The 15,589-nt window shown below is 44.3% G+C and overlaps 1 protein-coding gene across 1 annotated transcript in view; it reads left to right on the top strand.

Moving 5' to 3' along the window:
• Positions 1–244: 244 nt before the first annotated feature.
• Positions 245–15,589, top strand: part of LOC308578661 (FK506-binding protein 15-like) — a gene marked incomplete at its 3' end in the record, with an annotated part of 88,128 nt that continues 72,783 nt past the window's right edge. Inside the window, exons 1-7 of the mRNA XM_081179140.1 lie at positions 245–529; positions 4,692–4,801; positions 10,976–11,096; positions 12,199–12,268; positions 13,815–13,889; positions 14,454–14,552; positions 15,136–15,285. Of these exons, the coding sequence (XP_081035266.1) occupies positions 387–529; positions 4,692–4,801; positions 10,976–11,096; positions 12,199–12,268; positions 13,815–13,889; positions 14,454–14,552; positions 15,136–15,285 (768 nt within the window). The 5' untranslated portion in view covers positions 245–386. The remainder of the gene's footprint in view (positions 530–4,691; positions 4,802–10,975; positions 11,097–12,198; positions 12,269–13,814; positions 13,890–14,453; positions 14,553–15,135; positions 15,286–15,589) is intronic.

Raw genomic sequence — 15,589 nt, 5'->3', positions numbered from 1 at the left:
ATAGCACAATGAGAAGATTCGGAAGTTAGCTACCTGCGCCTTCCTCGCCTTCTCTTCCTTCCCTCGATCTCCTCAGACGCGTCCCTTCTTCGCCCGGCGAGCGGAGGCGCCACCTCATTGGCCAGCATCGAGCGAGCGTCACCCGCCCTCCCGCCTCCCTCTCCCAGAAACCAGCTTCCCATTGGTCCAGCCGTGTCCCCCTCCCTTTCCGTCAAACTTAAGAGTCCCGCCGCCAAATTCGCGGCAGCGGCAGCAACAGCTGATCGCTGGCGTCCCCGTGCACGCGTTTCTTCCCTCCGCGTGGAAGTTTGGCCCGTTTGGGGACCGCGAATGCCGCCGGCCGCTTTGGCTTGCTAGTTTCGCTTCTGCAGCCCAGCGCTTGAGCCATGGCCGAGAAATTGCAGCCGCGCACTTTGCGGCTCTCGCCTCCCGGCTTGGGCTTAGTCGAGGGGCGCGGGGAGCGAGGGGCCGTCAGGATGTTGGGGGACATGGATGAAGAAGACGAGGCCTTCCAGCTTCCGACGGGAGGGTGAGAATGCGGCGCCTCTCTGCGTGGGGGGAGATGCGGGGTGTGCGGGTGTCTTTGGGTCCGCGTGAGGGGGCGGGGCTGTGTGAGGGGACCATAGCTGTGTGGGGGGCTGGGTCTGCATGTGGGACTAGAGCTGTATGTGGGCCTGGGGCAGTATGTGGGGTTGGGGCAGCATGTGGGGTTGGGGCAGCATGTGGGATAGAGCTGTATGTGAGGCTGGGGCAGCATGTGGGACTAGAGCTGTGTGTGGGGCTGGGGCTGCATGTGGGGTTGGGGCAGCATGTGGGGTTGGGGCTGCATGTGGGACCATAGCTGTGTGTGGGGCTGGGGCAGCATGTGGGGTTGGGGCAGCATGTGGGGTTGGGGCAGCATGTGGGACCATAGCTGTGTGTGGGGCTGGGGCAGCATGTGGGGTTGGGGCAGCATGTGGGGCTGGGGTGGGTGGGTGGAGGCTTACGAAGGGTGATTCCGAGCACATGCAGAGGGGTTTGTCTGCAAATACGTGCTGTTAGGCGCTGAGAGAGAGGCGAAGTTCAGCTGAGCTAGGCGTCTTTGAGCCAGCAAGGTTCCTTCTCTCTTTTTCTCTCTTTTTCCTTCTTTCTGTCTCTCTGCCTCACAGCGTTGCTGGTGAGGATGAAATGGGCGGGGTTTCGGACAGCTAAGGATGAATTGGGAAGCGCTGGGTTGCATCCGACTAAGCTATGCGTTGGTTACGCCCGCCCATTTCAGTGGACCAACTCTGAGCTGAAACCGAAGTGCCTTGTGTTTTCACTGTTTCTTACATGCTTAGCTTTGGAGCTAAAAAGTTTGCCTCTCATGATGATTGGGTGCGGGAGGCAGGGACCCTGCTGCAGAAATAGTAACCTCCGCAACCCCAGACCCCTACACCACTGGTGATGGGAGTGCACTTGCTCTACAATCCAGAGGGCCAAAGGAACCCCACACCTTTTGTAGAGTGAGGGAATACATTATGTTTTAGTAGTGGTTTGGGAGTAGGAAGTTCAGCCCAAGGGTTAATGGGGAAAGGAGCATTTTTCTTAAAAAGCAAGACTTATTGGGGAGTAGACTCCACTGAATTCAACTGAACTTCCCCATGAATGTACATAGGGTTGATTTGCATACAAATGCCTGTTGCCTGTGCTGTGGTGAAATATTTTCCCTTTTCCTAATTCTAGCTTTCTGTTTCCACTTCTTCTGTGCTGATGTTACACTGAGAGAGAGTCACAAAGTGAGCTTCATCTCCAAGTGGGGGTCTGCACCCTGATCGCCCAGGTCACAATTTGGCATTCTAACTCCTGCCCTAAAGTGGGTGCCAGTAACAGGACTGAATGGAGGTGTTTTGTGGTCTTAGATTCCTTCTACAAAAGGAACCCTAAGAAAGATTTCTAGTGCCCTTTACACTGTGACATTTTAGGTGTTCAAAATAAGGGCACTGCAGTGCTGCTTTTGGCAACGCTGGCAGTGAGCAAAGGTCAGAGTGACATATAGCCAGTGGGAGTTGTAGTTCAGAAATTTATGGAGAACTGCAGATGCCCCCCCCCAAATATTCAAAATATAGTCCGGCCCCCCACAAGGTCTGAGGGACAGTGGACTGGCCCCCCTGCTTAAAAAGTTTACTGGCCCCCGATCTATGTCTTCCCAGAATGTCACTCTCCCCAGAAGGAGAAGCGAAGCTCACAATCTCTGTTCCGCTCGCTTCTTTTGGGAGCCCCTCAAACATGCATGTTGCCACTTGTGGTTTTTCTCTAGCTGTTTGGGGTGCTGTCAGGCATTTAAAATGGGCACTTCACCCCTTGGATATTTTTGCTTGCTGTTCAGTATAGCATGGAGTTTGGGTCTAAGGCTGGAGATTTAATGTTTGAAGATACTTGACCTTGGTATGTGTGTGTTGTTTCTTTCTTTGTTTTAATCTGCAAGTTTCTAGCTCTCAGGAGTGCGGGGAAGTGGGCTAGGATGTGTTGTAACTGGTAAGTTTCTGCTTCCAAAACAACCCTGAGATGAGATACTTCTGAATGTCTGTAGGGAAAACCACTTGTGTTCAGCCAGGTTTATTCCCTCTCCCCACTTTCCTGGCAATGAATCTCCGTATGTGGGGAAAGGTAAGCCGCAAGGGCAGGGTTGTATCTTTGCAATACAATAGTACCTCGGGTTACATACGCTTCAGGTTACAGACTCCACTAACCCAGAAATAGTACCTCAGATTGAGAACAGAAATCGTGCTCCGGTGGCGTGGCAGCAGCAGGAGGCCCCATTAGCTAAAATGGTGCTTCAGGTTAAGAACAGTTTCAGGTTAAGAACGGACCTCTTCAACAAATTAAGTACTTAACCCGAGGTACCACTGTAATGGATACCTTTTAAATTTTTGTTTTGTTTACAATGTCTTCCGGACATCTGTTCCAAAACCAAAGCATTCCAAAACCAAGGCGTACTTTCCTATAGAAAGTAATGCAAAATGGATTAATCCATTCCAGACAATTAAAAACAACCCCCAGAATAGCAATTTAGAATGAAAATGACTATCTAATTAGACTATTGATCCATAAAATGAAAGCAATAGACCAGGCTGCTATCTGCTAACCAGTATTAAAAACTGGCAGTGATTTACCCATTGCCATTGGAGGGATGAGTGCACGGGGTGTGTGATGGGGGAGTTCCAGTGGCGGGGGGGGGATGGAAAGGAAGGCAAAAGTCATCTCTCTGAGGAGCAAGTTGGCTTCTCTTCCTCCCCCCATGCCAGCCTTTCTGGATCCATCCCCCCACCCACCCAACCCGCCACTTGGGTGTGTGAAGAACTCTTACTGCAGTGGTGGCACCAGCATCCTGTCACGGCAGTCACTTCTGGGTGTGGATCGGTGGCAGCGAAAGCGGAGAAGGCGAAGTCGCTACATCATTAACGACACCCTTCTCTGCTTCCAGATTTCACTGCTGGCACCAACTGAGGGAAGGCCGTGCCGAGCAGACAGGGGGTGTCGCTGCCACCCTCTGGGCCCCTCTGCCACCACTGTCCTTGCAGCATCAGCCACTCCCTCCTCCGCTTTTGGGTGTCGCCCAGTGGCTGGTGCAGCTGGTGCTGAATAAGGGAAGCCCAGGTCAGGCAGCAAACAAGCAGGCAATGGAATTGTGGCACTCAAAACAAAAGTGCAAACCCCCCCCCCCCGAAGTACGTCCAGATGCCAAAAAAAGTTTGAAAACCTGAACACTCATTTCCGGGTTTGAAGCATTCGGGTTCCAAGTAGTTTGTGAACTAAGCTGTTCAAAAACCAAGGTACCACTGTACTAGGTTCTATAAAAGCTTGGGTGCAATAATTGGGCAACAGCCTTTTCAGTTTTAGGGACTTTGTAGTTTAGACAAAAAGCAAGTAAGAGATAATATGATAGAAGTTTATCAAATTAGGCATGGCATGGAGAAAGTGGATAGGGAACAATTTCTCTCCCTCTTGTGAACATCCGATGAAGCTGAATGTTGGAAGACCTTCAGGAAAGGCAAAAGAAAGTACTTTCTCACACCATGCACAGTTAAACTACAGAACTCTCGCGCAGGAGGCAGGAATGGCCACCAACTTGGGTGACTTTAAAAGAGGATTAGAAAAATTCAGGGAGGAGAAGGCTAGCAATGTTTTGTCACCGTGGCTGTGCTCACCAAGTTGGTGGCAGCAGGGCTTCTGAACAACTGTTGCTGGAGACCACAGGAGGGGAGAGGCCTCTTGTGCCTGGGTTCTGTTGGCTACTGTAAGAACAGAATGCTGGACTCGCTGGGCCTTTGGCCAGATCCTGCAGGCTTTTCTTTTGTTCTGAAGAGAGGTTATAGAAACTAATAGGAAAAGGAAGGGATTGTCTCCAACTAAGTTCTACTTAGAGAAGACCCACAATGCGTCTACTCCTTTAGTTGAGTGCATTAATTTCTTACGACAGCTCTGCCAGGCTGGTTACCCCCAAGAGAGACTAGGCAAAGCTCCCCTCGGCAAGCACCCCTAAGTGGGGTGGCCAACATCCTAATCCCTAACAGGATTCTAGTTTTGAATCCATTACCCTCTGGTCTTTGGGGAAGGCTGCAACAAAATCGCCAACCTGCAGTTGGCTTGCAGATACATGTCTTGTTCTGTTCCCACCCGCTTGCCTCTCTCTGTGAATGAAGTGAATGGTTACTTTTCTCTCTGCCCAGGACCAGGCTGGCCTCTCTCTTTGGACAGGATCAGACAACTACAGAATCTGGAAATGTGCTCTTCCAATACATGCCACCCAAGCAGCCTAAAAAAGGTCAACCAGCTACTGGTAAGTAAACTGTTCACAATGCCTAGGAACATAAGACGAGCCCTTGTGGACCATCTAGTCCAACCTTTGGTTCTGAAGCCCCACAGAATCAACTGGGTTGGTCAACTCCCGAGTAGCGCTGGGGAGAGACCCCTGACCTGGGCCCCCAGAAAGGTGCTGGTGGTGTGTATTCACCACACTGGGGTAGATGGACCCAGTGGTTTGACGCCATACAAGGCAACTTCCTGTTCTTATATCATTTTGTGAGAAGGGCACTATATGAAGTATGGGGGAGAAGTAAAATATCAGTAGTGACCAAAACACCATGGTGGCTGTCACCGATGGAATCTATGACAGTTCATAGGAAAAATATGAACAGTGATTGGTTAACATACAAGGATTTAGTAGAGGAAATAAGTAGCAACCCGAAAATAAAGGACCTAAGAGAACTGAAACAGAAGGGAATAACCTGGCTGGAATATTATCAACTAAAAGCCGCCAAACTATTTTTGGAAAGGAGGATATCAAAGAAATTACAGTAAAATGGGAGAGGGACCTGGGACATATGATCAAACCCAGTATTTGGAATGAATAATGGACTAAAAAATCATGGCTTGCTTCCTTATAAGGGAAAATCTTATGAAAATGTACTATAGATGGTACTTGACCCCTGCAAAACTAACAAAAGTAAATAAATCATATAATAACAAGTGCAGAAGATGTAAAGAACAGTTAGGAATATACTACCATATGTGGTGGTCCTGTATAGAGATATAAAGGTTTTGGAATATGATTTATGAAGAGATAAAGAGATTGATAAAAACTACATTTAGCAAGAATCCGGAAGAATTTTTATTAGGAATGGTCTCAGATAATATTCCCAAAACCAAAACCAGGTTATTTATGTATGCAATGTCAGCAGCAAGAGTTATTGTGGCAAAACACCGGAAAGATAAAAATACACCCACTAAAGAGGAATGGGTAGTTAAATTGTGCGAGTACTTGGAGCTCATGAAGCTGACAGATGCAATAAGAGATAAACCTAAAAAGATGGTGAAAGAAGAATGGAAATGTTTAAATAATTATCTTTTTCTTTTTTTAAAATAAATTTTTATTAAATTTTTCCACCATAATAACACAAGCCACAAAGCAGAATAATACACAAAAATAGAAAAGGAAAAACAGAAGAAGAGAAAAAAGGGGGGAAAGGGAGGGGGGAAAGGGAGGGAACAATAAACAAATAAACAATAATAACAAACTTAATTCTTCACAAATCCAACTTTTTAAACATCTTGATTGACTTCCTCAAATCCCTCCCTTCTGAGTTTCCTTGTAATTTAAAAGTAAGAGCTTTCCAATATCATTATTAAACTAAAACAATTTCCAATTATAGTCATCTTATTCACTTTTCTTGACATTCTGAATCCCATTTATTTAATTATAACTTAATTTGTCCTAGGCCTATTTGTTTCTTTCAGGTAATTTCTAATTTTTTATATTACAATATTTGTTCAAATAGTCCTTGAATTTCCTCCAGTCCTCTTGAAACTCCTCTTCTTTCTGGTCGCGGATTCTTCAGCTAGCTCCGAAAAGTCCATCATCTTCATCTGCCAATCTTCCACTGTTGGTAGTTCTTGTATTTTCCAATTTTTAGCAAGTCATATTCGAGCGGCCGTTGTGGCATACAAAAATAATTTAACATTTTTCTTGGGCAATTCTAAACCTGTTATTCCAAGGAGAAAGGCCTCTGGTTTCTTAATAAATGTATATTTCAACATTTTTTCCAGTTCATTATAAATCTTCTCCCAGAAGTCTTTCACCTTGGGACAAGTCCACCACATATGGAAAAAAGTACCTTCTTTTTCTTTACATTTCCAACAAAGATTATCACTTTTGTGATAAATCTTTGCTAATTTTACAGTGGTCAAGTACCATCTATACATCATCTTCATAATGTTTTCCTTTAACATCATACATGCAGTGAACCTAACCCCTTTCCTCCATAGCCTCTCCCAGTCCTCCGTCATTATATTATGTCCCACATCCCTTGCCCAATCAATCATGACCGATTTAACTTGTTCATCCTTTGTATGCCACCCCAACAACAAACTGTACATTTTAGACATATTCTTATCATTAGTGTCTAACAACTTCATTTCCAATTTGGTTTTTTCTGTTGCAAAACCATTTCTCTTATCCATCTTATATAATTTGTTAATTTGATAATATTGCAACCAATTCACTTTATCTTTAATTTGTTCAAATGGTTTTAATTTAAAACTTTCCTGATTTTCTAACAACAAATCTGAATACCTCAACCATTTGTTTTCCATATTTAACTTTTTTTGGGCCTGTGCTTCCATTGGTGAAATCCATTTTGGTGTTTTTCTTACTAAGAGATCTTTGTATCTAGTCCATACATTGTATAATGCCTTTCTAATTACATGATTCTTAAAACCCCTGTGGGCCTTTACCTTGTCATACCATAGATATGCATGCCATCCAAATCGATTATCCAGTCCCTCCAAGTCTAACACATCATCATTCTCTAATTGAATCCAATCCTTGATCCAGCAGAATGCAGCAGCTTCAAAATATATCTTCAAATCTGGCAGGGAAAAGCCCCCTCTTTCTTTTATATCTGTAAGTAATTTATATTTAATTCTAGGTTTTTCCCCCTGCCAGATAAATTTAGACAATACGTTCTGCCATTCTTTAAAACATTTGACATTATCAATGATTGGTAAAACTTGAAATAAGAACATCTTCGGCAATACATTCATCTTAACCACCGATATTCGGCCCATCAATGAGAGTTTTAAATTTGATCATACCTCAAGATCTCTCTTTAATTCCATAATTTTTCATAGTTATCTTTGTAAAGATTCAAATTCTTTACTGATAAATTCACACTCAAATATTTAACTTTTTTCACCAAAACAAGGCCTGTCCTTTCAAAAACGTTTTTTCTTTCCTCATTATCTAAGTTTTTTTCTAAAACTTTGGTTTTGCTCTTGTTTAATTTAAATCCTGCTACCTGCCCAATCTCTTGAATCAGCTCCAGTGCTTTCACTACACTGGTTTCTGAATCTTGTAATGTTAAAACCAAATCATCAGCAAAGGCTTTTAATTTATATTGCTTGAATCCTACTACAATGCCTTTAACCACCTCCTCTTTCTTCAACATGTTTAACAAAACCTCCAGAACAGAAATAAATAGCAGAGGGAAAAGCGGGCATCCTTGCCTGGTTCCTTTCTCAATTCTGATTTCCTCTGAGACATTATTAACTATGATTTTTGCTTTTTGTTCAAAATAGATCGCATTAATACCATTAAAAAATTCCTGGCCAACCTCAATTCTTTCTAGATTTTTCATCATAAATAACCAAGAAACATTATCAAAGGCCTTTTCAGCATCAATAAACATTAACATTGCTTTACAATTTCTTTTCGCTTCCAACCTTTCTATTATATCAATTATATTTCTAATGTTATCTTTCCTATGTCTCCCAGGCAGAAATCCTGTCTGGTCCTTATGTATATAATTTGATAGAACCTTTTTTTAATCTATTGGCCAAAATGTTTGCAAAGATTTTATCCACATTAAGTAATGAGATTGGTCTATAATTTTTTCACATGAGATCTATCTTGATCTGTTTTTGGAATCAGAGTAATAAATGCATCTTTCCAGGTTTCGGGAGCTTTGTCCCCTCTTAAAATCTTAGTACACACATCTGCCAATGGTTGAATTAGCCAATCTTTCAATATTTTATAATATTTTGCAGAAAGACCATCCGGTCCCGGGGCTTTGCCTGACTGCATCTTATTTATTGCCATCTCAACCTCCTGTCTTGTAATCATGCCATTTAGTAGGAACCTTTTATCCTCGGGAATTTTCTGCATTTCATTTGCCACAAGAAATTGCTCAATTTTATCCTTATCTTCTTTACCTTTTTTATACAGCTGTTTAAAGTATTTCTGAAAACATTTTCTTATATCTCCAGGGTTTTCCATAGATTTTCCTTCAGATACAATGTTTGTAATAGTACTTTGCTTCTGTCTCTTTTTTAATTGCCAAGCCAACAATTTCCCACATTTATTTGCAGATTCAAAATTTCTCTGTTTCATCATTTTAATTTTCCATTCTATTTCCTGGTTAATAATTTGAGAAAATTGAATCTGCAATGCTTTAATTTCTTTTGGAATCTGTTGACTCTTTGGCATTAATCTTAAACTTTTCTCTTTGTCTTTTATTTGAGACAGAATTTTCTCTTTTTTCTCATTCTGTATCTTTTTCCTTATCGAGTTCTGTTGTATGAGGAAACCTCTCATTACTGCCTTACTTGCATCCCAAATGACTCTTGTTTCAACCTCTGTGTTCATATTTAGTTCAAAATAGTCTTTTAGAGTCTTTTGGGTCTTACTAATTATCTGTTCATTCCTCAACAACTCATCATTCATCCTCCATCTAAAGGAACCCTGCAGGTATAATTTCATCTCCAAAACCACTGCATTATGATCTGAGCAAGTCTTAGGGCAAATTTCTGTTTTAGGAACCTTAGGAACCAAATCTCTGGATACCCATATATAGTCGATTCGCAAGAAAGATTGATTTGAATTTAAGAAAAAAGTGAAATCTCTCTCCATTGGATTTCGTAGCCTCTGTATGTCCGACAAATCGTATTTATCAGTCATATCAAAGAAAATCTTTGGTAATCTGCCGGAACTTGGATTTTTCTGTCCCTGTGTTTTATCCATTCATGTTGATGCTACTCCATTCAGATCTCCCATTAAAATCAATTTGTAATCCATACAATCCATGTTTTAAGTCCAGATTCTTAAAGAATTCCACTTTACCATCATTTGGTGCATAAATTCCCAGCAAAAGAAATTTATCGCCTTGTGCAGTAATTTCAACTGCAATGTACCTCCCTTCCTCATCTTTAAACAACAATTTGGGATTCCATTTTTCTTTAACATAAAAAACCACACCTTTTTTCACTTTGTCGGAAGAAATAAATTCCTGCCCAAGTTTCTTATTTTGGAGAATTTTCTTATGAAGTCTTATAACATGTGTTTCTTGTAAACAAATTAAATCCAAATTCTGTCTTGCCAGTACGTGATAAACTTGGTTCCTCTTAAAACATGAATTTAGACCATTCACATTCCAGGAGTAGATTTTCAAAGACATCCTGATTTATTAGGGGCCCACTGCCCCTGCCCCTGATGAAGGAGAACTTTCCAGTCCAAGCTCTTTTGCGTTTTTCGCCAAGAATCTTTCTTTCTCTCCGACAGTTGTTATTCTTTGTTTCCTTCCTTGAAATTTAAAAGATAGTCCTTCCGGGAACTCCCACCTGAAGAAAATGTTCTTTCTTCTTAGGGCACTGGCCAAATCCGTATAATTATTTCTCAGGGCCAAAAAATATGTCGGAATATCTTTAAACAAAATTATTCCCTTCTCATCTATCTTTAGACTTTATTTATAATGGTGGCCTAAAATAATGTCTCTCTGCTCTTTAGTTTTAAAAATCACCATACAGTCATGTGTGATCTTAGTGTCTTTTTTAGGTCCAAATCTGTAGGCCTTGTCTATCCAGGAATTTAGATCTTCCAACATGGAAGATGGTGAAAGAAGAATGGGAATGTTTAAATAATTATCTAGGGGATAAGGGTACATCAATAAAGACCTGGTTATGTTTAGAATGATACCACATAGGGAAATGTTCCCTGATACCAAGATGAGGGATTCTATGGAATGCAGATAGAGAGAACTGATAAGAATAATGATCTGTTGTGATCTTAACGGAAGCGTACAATGGACGAGCCTTCTTGTGTTTTGGCTCATTTCCCCCCTCTTCCCCCCCCACTTTTTTCTTTTCCCTCCTCCTCCTCCTTTCCTCTTTTTTCTTCTTCCCCATAATGGCTTATGTTCTATGCCATCTACTTTGATATTTTTTGTAGTTGTTTAGCTTTTTCCATTATTGTTATTAATAATCTTTCTTTTGTAATTTTGGTTGTTTATATTTATCTGTATTTGTTTAAAGCAAAATAAAAGTATTAAAAGAAAAAAAGTCAACTTCCTGTTTTCCATTAATCTGAGCAACTGGCTCAGACAAGGGAGCTAACTTGGCCTGATGTTTGCAAGCAATGTTCTGTTTGCAACAGAGCACTTACCCTTCTCATGTGCTGCTCCAGCTGCAGGTCTGTCTACCCAGAAGCATCCTCCTGCAGCTGCTCCTGCGGCCGCTGCTGCTCCTGCGCCCACTGCAGCAGTTCAGTCAGTCTTCTTCACTACAGTTGTTCATGCATATTTGTTGTGAGTACTACAGCAGAGGGGATGAGCTGCAGGGTGTTCTTGCTACCTAAGTCCTGTGTTCACATCTTTTGCAATCATCTCTCGATCTTGCCTGGCTTGTTTGGAAAGAGGTGCAGCTGAATAGTAATAATAATAATTTATTTTTTATACCCCAGCCACTCTGGGCAGCTTCCAACCAAATATTAAAAACAGTACAGCATCAGACATTAAAAATTTCCCTAAACAGGACCACCTTCAGTTGTCTTTTAAAAGTAAAATAGTTGCTCATTGCCTTATTGCCTTGACATCTGCTGGGAGGGCGTTCCACAGGGCAGGTGGCACTACCAAGAAGGCCCTCTGCCTGGTTGCCAGTAACCTCACTTCTCACAGCGAGGGAACCACCAGAAGGGCCTCGGGGCTGGACCTCAGTGTCTGGGCTGGACAATGGAGGTAGAGCAACAGTGGGGGGTTTTCAATTGGGCTGAATGGGGCATCCCTCCCCAACCTCAGCCTGCCCCCACCTGCCTGTTGTTGTTTTTTTACTTCCAGCCAATCAGGCTGTGGATATCATTGACTCTGGCTCAATGTGCTGTTGATTTCCTTCCCTTATGCCACACCAGTGAAAGCAGGTCCAGTAGGAAGGTACCCCCTAATTCTGCCCTCAGCTGGCTCCCACCTACCTGCCTTTTTATGTCCAACTGATCCAGAGGGCAGGACTTCCTGTCAGCTTCCTCTTCCCCCTCAGTCTCCATGCTGCCATGGTAGAACACAGCAGGAGGAGGATGGGGACAGCCCTAGACTTAGCTGGCCCTTCTTGTCGTTGGCTCTGGTGCCACCTAGAGTTGGGCTCCCTGCATTCACTCCATTGAGGCACCAGCCAACACTGAACTGAAATGAGGATAGAGACCTCCTGGGATGGGGAACTTGTGGGCTGATAAAATGTTGCTGGGCTGCTACCGCCCACCCCCCAACATTGCCCCTCACCGTTGGCCAGATGGCCTGGGCTGATGGGAGTCACACAACCCCTGGGAAGTCTTTGTAAAAAGCTGCTTAATATAACCCATGGGGTTGGCATGGTGGCCACAATTGTGGGAAGCTAAGAGGTGTTCTCTTCTCATTCCAGTACCAATGGGAAATATGTGAAACATGGCAAGTATGGAGCAGCTGTAGTGGGCAGCAATGCAACCAAGGAGGTAAGAGGAGGAGGTGTGGTGTCTTGAAGTAGCCTGGCTTTCTGCCAACCTGCTGTCCTCCTGATATTTCGGACTACAGCTGCTGTTGGTCCTAAACATCTGGAGGATACAGGGTTGATGTAGGTTGGGCTAAGGCAGGGGTCTGCAACCCGCGGCTCCGGAGCCGCATGTGGCTCTTTTACACCTTTGCCGCGGCTCCGGGGCGGATACTAGCGAGGGGAGGAGGCACATTGTGCGCCTCGACACTCCCCACTGTGGCGGGCGCTGTACTGGCTGTGACATCGCATGGGGGCGGTGAGTGCGTTAGTCATGCACCGTCCTGACGTCACCTTCCCAGTTTTGCGGCTCCCAGGTTTTTTTCCTTCGGAAACGGGTCCAAGTGGCTCTTTTTAGGTTGCAGACCCCTGGGCTAAGGAAATGCTTCCCTTTGTCTGAATCCTGGTTTCCTGATGGTGTCTTACTCTGAAAAAAGCAAAGGTGCTGTTTTGGCTCCTGTCTCTTTCTGCCTCATCAGCTCACAAGGGTTATAGCTCCCATTTTTCTTATTCTGACCTCACTTCTCTACAAAAAGTATTCTTAGCAGGGAAGGGGCTGTCGCTCAGTAACACAGCATCCACTTTGCAGACAGAAGCTCCCAAATCCAATTGCTAGCTCCTCTGGGTAGGGCTGGGGACACTGCTGCCGGTCAGAGTAGGCAGTCCTGAGCTAGAAAGACCAGTGGTTTGATTCAGTCCAAGGCCCTGTGTTCTTATGTAACTAGAACCATGTGGACTAGAATCTTGACAAAAGAAGGGCCTAGGGGGTATTGTGTGCAGAGTGGATAGAGGAGTGTGAGACAGTAACTTTGTCGTGGCTTGAAAAATCAATAAACGTTCCCACCACACTCAAAAAAGGAAGGGGGTTTCAGCAGCTTATGTTGGAAAAGGGATTCAGTTTTTCCAGCCTCTGTCCTTTTCAGTAGCTCTTCAGTGGTTTGTTCTGCCCCACTTTGCTATGAAAGGATTCACAGGTGTTTTACAAGCAACAGATAAAATATGTCAGGAAACATATGCATTTATTCCAGGAAGACTCTGGTATGATTGCCTTGTCCCACTCCCCTGTTGCAGGTGAGGGTGGTGGGGACAGGATAAAACACTGGGCTGTCATTCCCGTTTAGCTGATTGGGCGGAAAAGGACAGATCTCACCCCTTGGTTTCTCCAGGTGTAGGGAGCCTTTGGTCCTCCAGATGTCGCTGAACGACAGCTCCCATCACCCCTCTCCACTGGCCATGCTGACAAGAGCCAATGGGTGTTGTAGCTCAGCACCAAAGGCTCCCCACGCCTGCTCCATTGTAACGAAGTCACTCCACATGTAACTAAGCCAGGCACCTGCAACCAAAGCAATTCCTACGATGAACACCTCTGATGTATTTGTATGTTAATGTGTCATTTGGCTGTTGGTATAAGAGCAGCTCCAGGTGCTTTTGAAAAGAGCCAGCCCCGTAGTTTTTGATTCCTCACTTTTTCTCTTGTTTTCTTCTGTCCTTCCGTCTCTTGTGGAATCCAGTACAAAGTGCTTCTATATATCAGCCAGCTGCAGCAGATTGCGACTGCCAGCATCCATGCCTGTTTTGTATTCACGGTAAGCTTTGACATTAAGACCTTCAAGGACCATGGCATGGGCTGAAGCTAAGCAGAATTCTTTGGTGGTTGGAAACGCACATTGCATATGAGGTCTCAGCTGTGGTCAATTAATTTCAGTGGGTCTGCTTTGAGTAGGGCTAATGCTTGTTGCAACCCATTAGATTTGAGTAGTGTTAGATCCAAGGGGCCCCTCTATGGTTAAAACGCTTACCTAGAGGTAACAAAGTAAAGTAGATGACATTCTACCTACTGTAGCTTACATCCCTTGGGGTAGCCCTCCACCCCGAAGTCCTATAGCATTTTTCCATTTCTAAACATGACACACTACAGACGTTGATGTGTGTGTGTGTGTGTGTGTGTGTGTGTGTGTACTTAGAGTAGACTCACTGAAATTAATGCACCAAAGTTCATCATGTCTATCAATTTTCATGGGTCTGCTCTGAGTAGGGCTAACATTGGGACACAACCCAAAGTCTTTAGCAATATCCATCAGGAAGAAAGGTTTTTTGAGCAGAGGCTGTCTGCTGCTCAGAATTCCACTTTCTCCTTTCTCTTTCCGCAGGTGCAGCCCAACAACTACTGCACATTTTATGATGATCAGAGGCAGAATTGGTCCATCATGTTTGAATCAGAAATGGCGGCTGTGGACTTCAGCAAGCAGGTGCCAGAGGCGTGCATTGCATTGTGGGGTGGGGGGTGACTGTCCTGCAGACACTGAACCAGTGTTTGCGAGAGCTCAGCTCTGTTGCATCAGTCACCAGAAGCTTTCTCTGCCAACTACAGTGGTGCCCCGCAAGACGAATGCCTCGCAAGACGAAAAACCCGCTAGAGGATAGGGTTTTCCGTTTTTCGATGCGCTTCGCAAGACGAATTTCCCCATGGGCTTGCTTTGCAAGACAAAAACGTCTTGCGAGTCTTGCGATTTTATTCGCTCCCCCCTTTTTCTAAGCCGCTAATAGCCTTTTAGCCACTAAACCGCTAATAGCGCTAATCCGCTAATAGGGTTGCTTCGCAAGACAAAAAAACCGCTAAACGAAGAGACTCGCGGAACGGATTATTTTCGTCTTGCAAGGCACCACTGTACTAAGAAGTATCCAGGGAGAGCAAGGAATGGTGGTGTAGCCAGTTAGGGCCTTTTCAGGCCCCTGGGGTCTTCAGCCAGTGCTGTGTTGGGCCAGATTGCATAGGTGCGGATGACAATGCAGGCTAATGACACAAAGGGCCTTGGTTCTTCTTCTTCACAGCTGTGCATTGCCAAGTATAACAGCAGCCGTTCTCCTGACTCCGTGCTGTGCCAGGATCTTGTTCTCGGAGACGGCCAAGGTGTGGCGACTGGAGATGTCCTGGAGATCACTTTTACAGGCTGGCTGTTCCAGAACGGTGGTCTTGGGCAGGTAAGGCTGGCAGAGGGGGTGGGTGGGGATGATGGGGGTTGAAGTCTCTAGCAGCACTGCATGGTCACAGCTTTCCCACTCCTGGATTATAGATTGCATACAGCCCTTTTTGTCCCACAAAACCATCCTTTTGCCTTGCCATAACATTGCAAGGAAATTCCCCATGAAACAGGAGAGGGACTTGCTGAGGCTCACCCAGCTTGCTTCACAGCTCAATGTGCATTTCAACCTGACCTTTGCTCACTGAGGCTTTAATGAGCCCTAGCCAGATTGTTTCTATAGAAAAAAGGCTTTTTCATGGTGT

The sequence above is a fragment of the Podarcis bocagei genome (genome assembly GCF_964188305.1).
Source record: "Podarcis bocagei genome assembly, chromosome: Z".
In the NCBI taxonomy this organism is placed as follows: domain Eukaryota; kingdom Metazoa; phylum Chordata; class Lepidosauria; order Squamata; family Lacertidae; genus Podarcis; species Podarcis bocagei.
The sequence above is the reverse complement of the archived record's forward strand: the minus strand, read 5'-3'. Positions and strand labels throughout refer to the sequence as shown.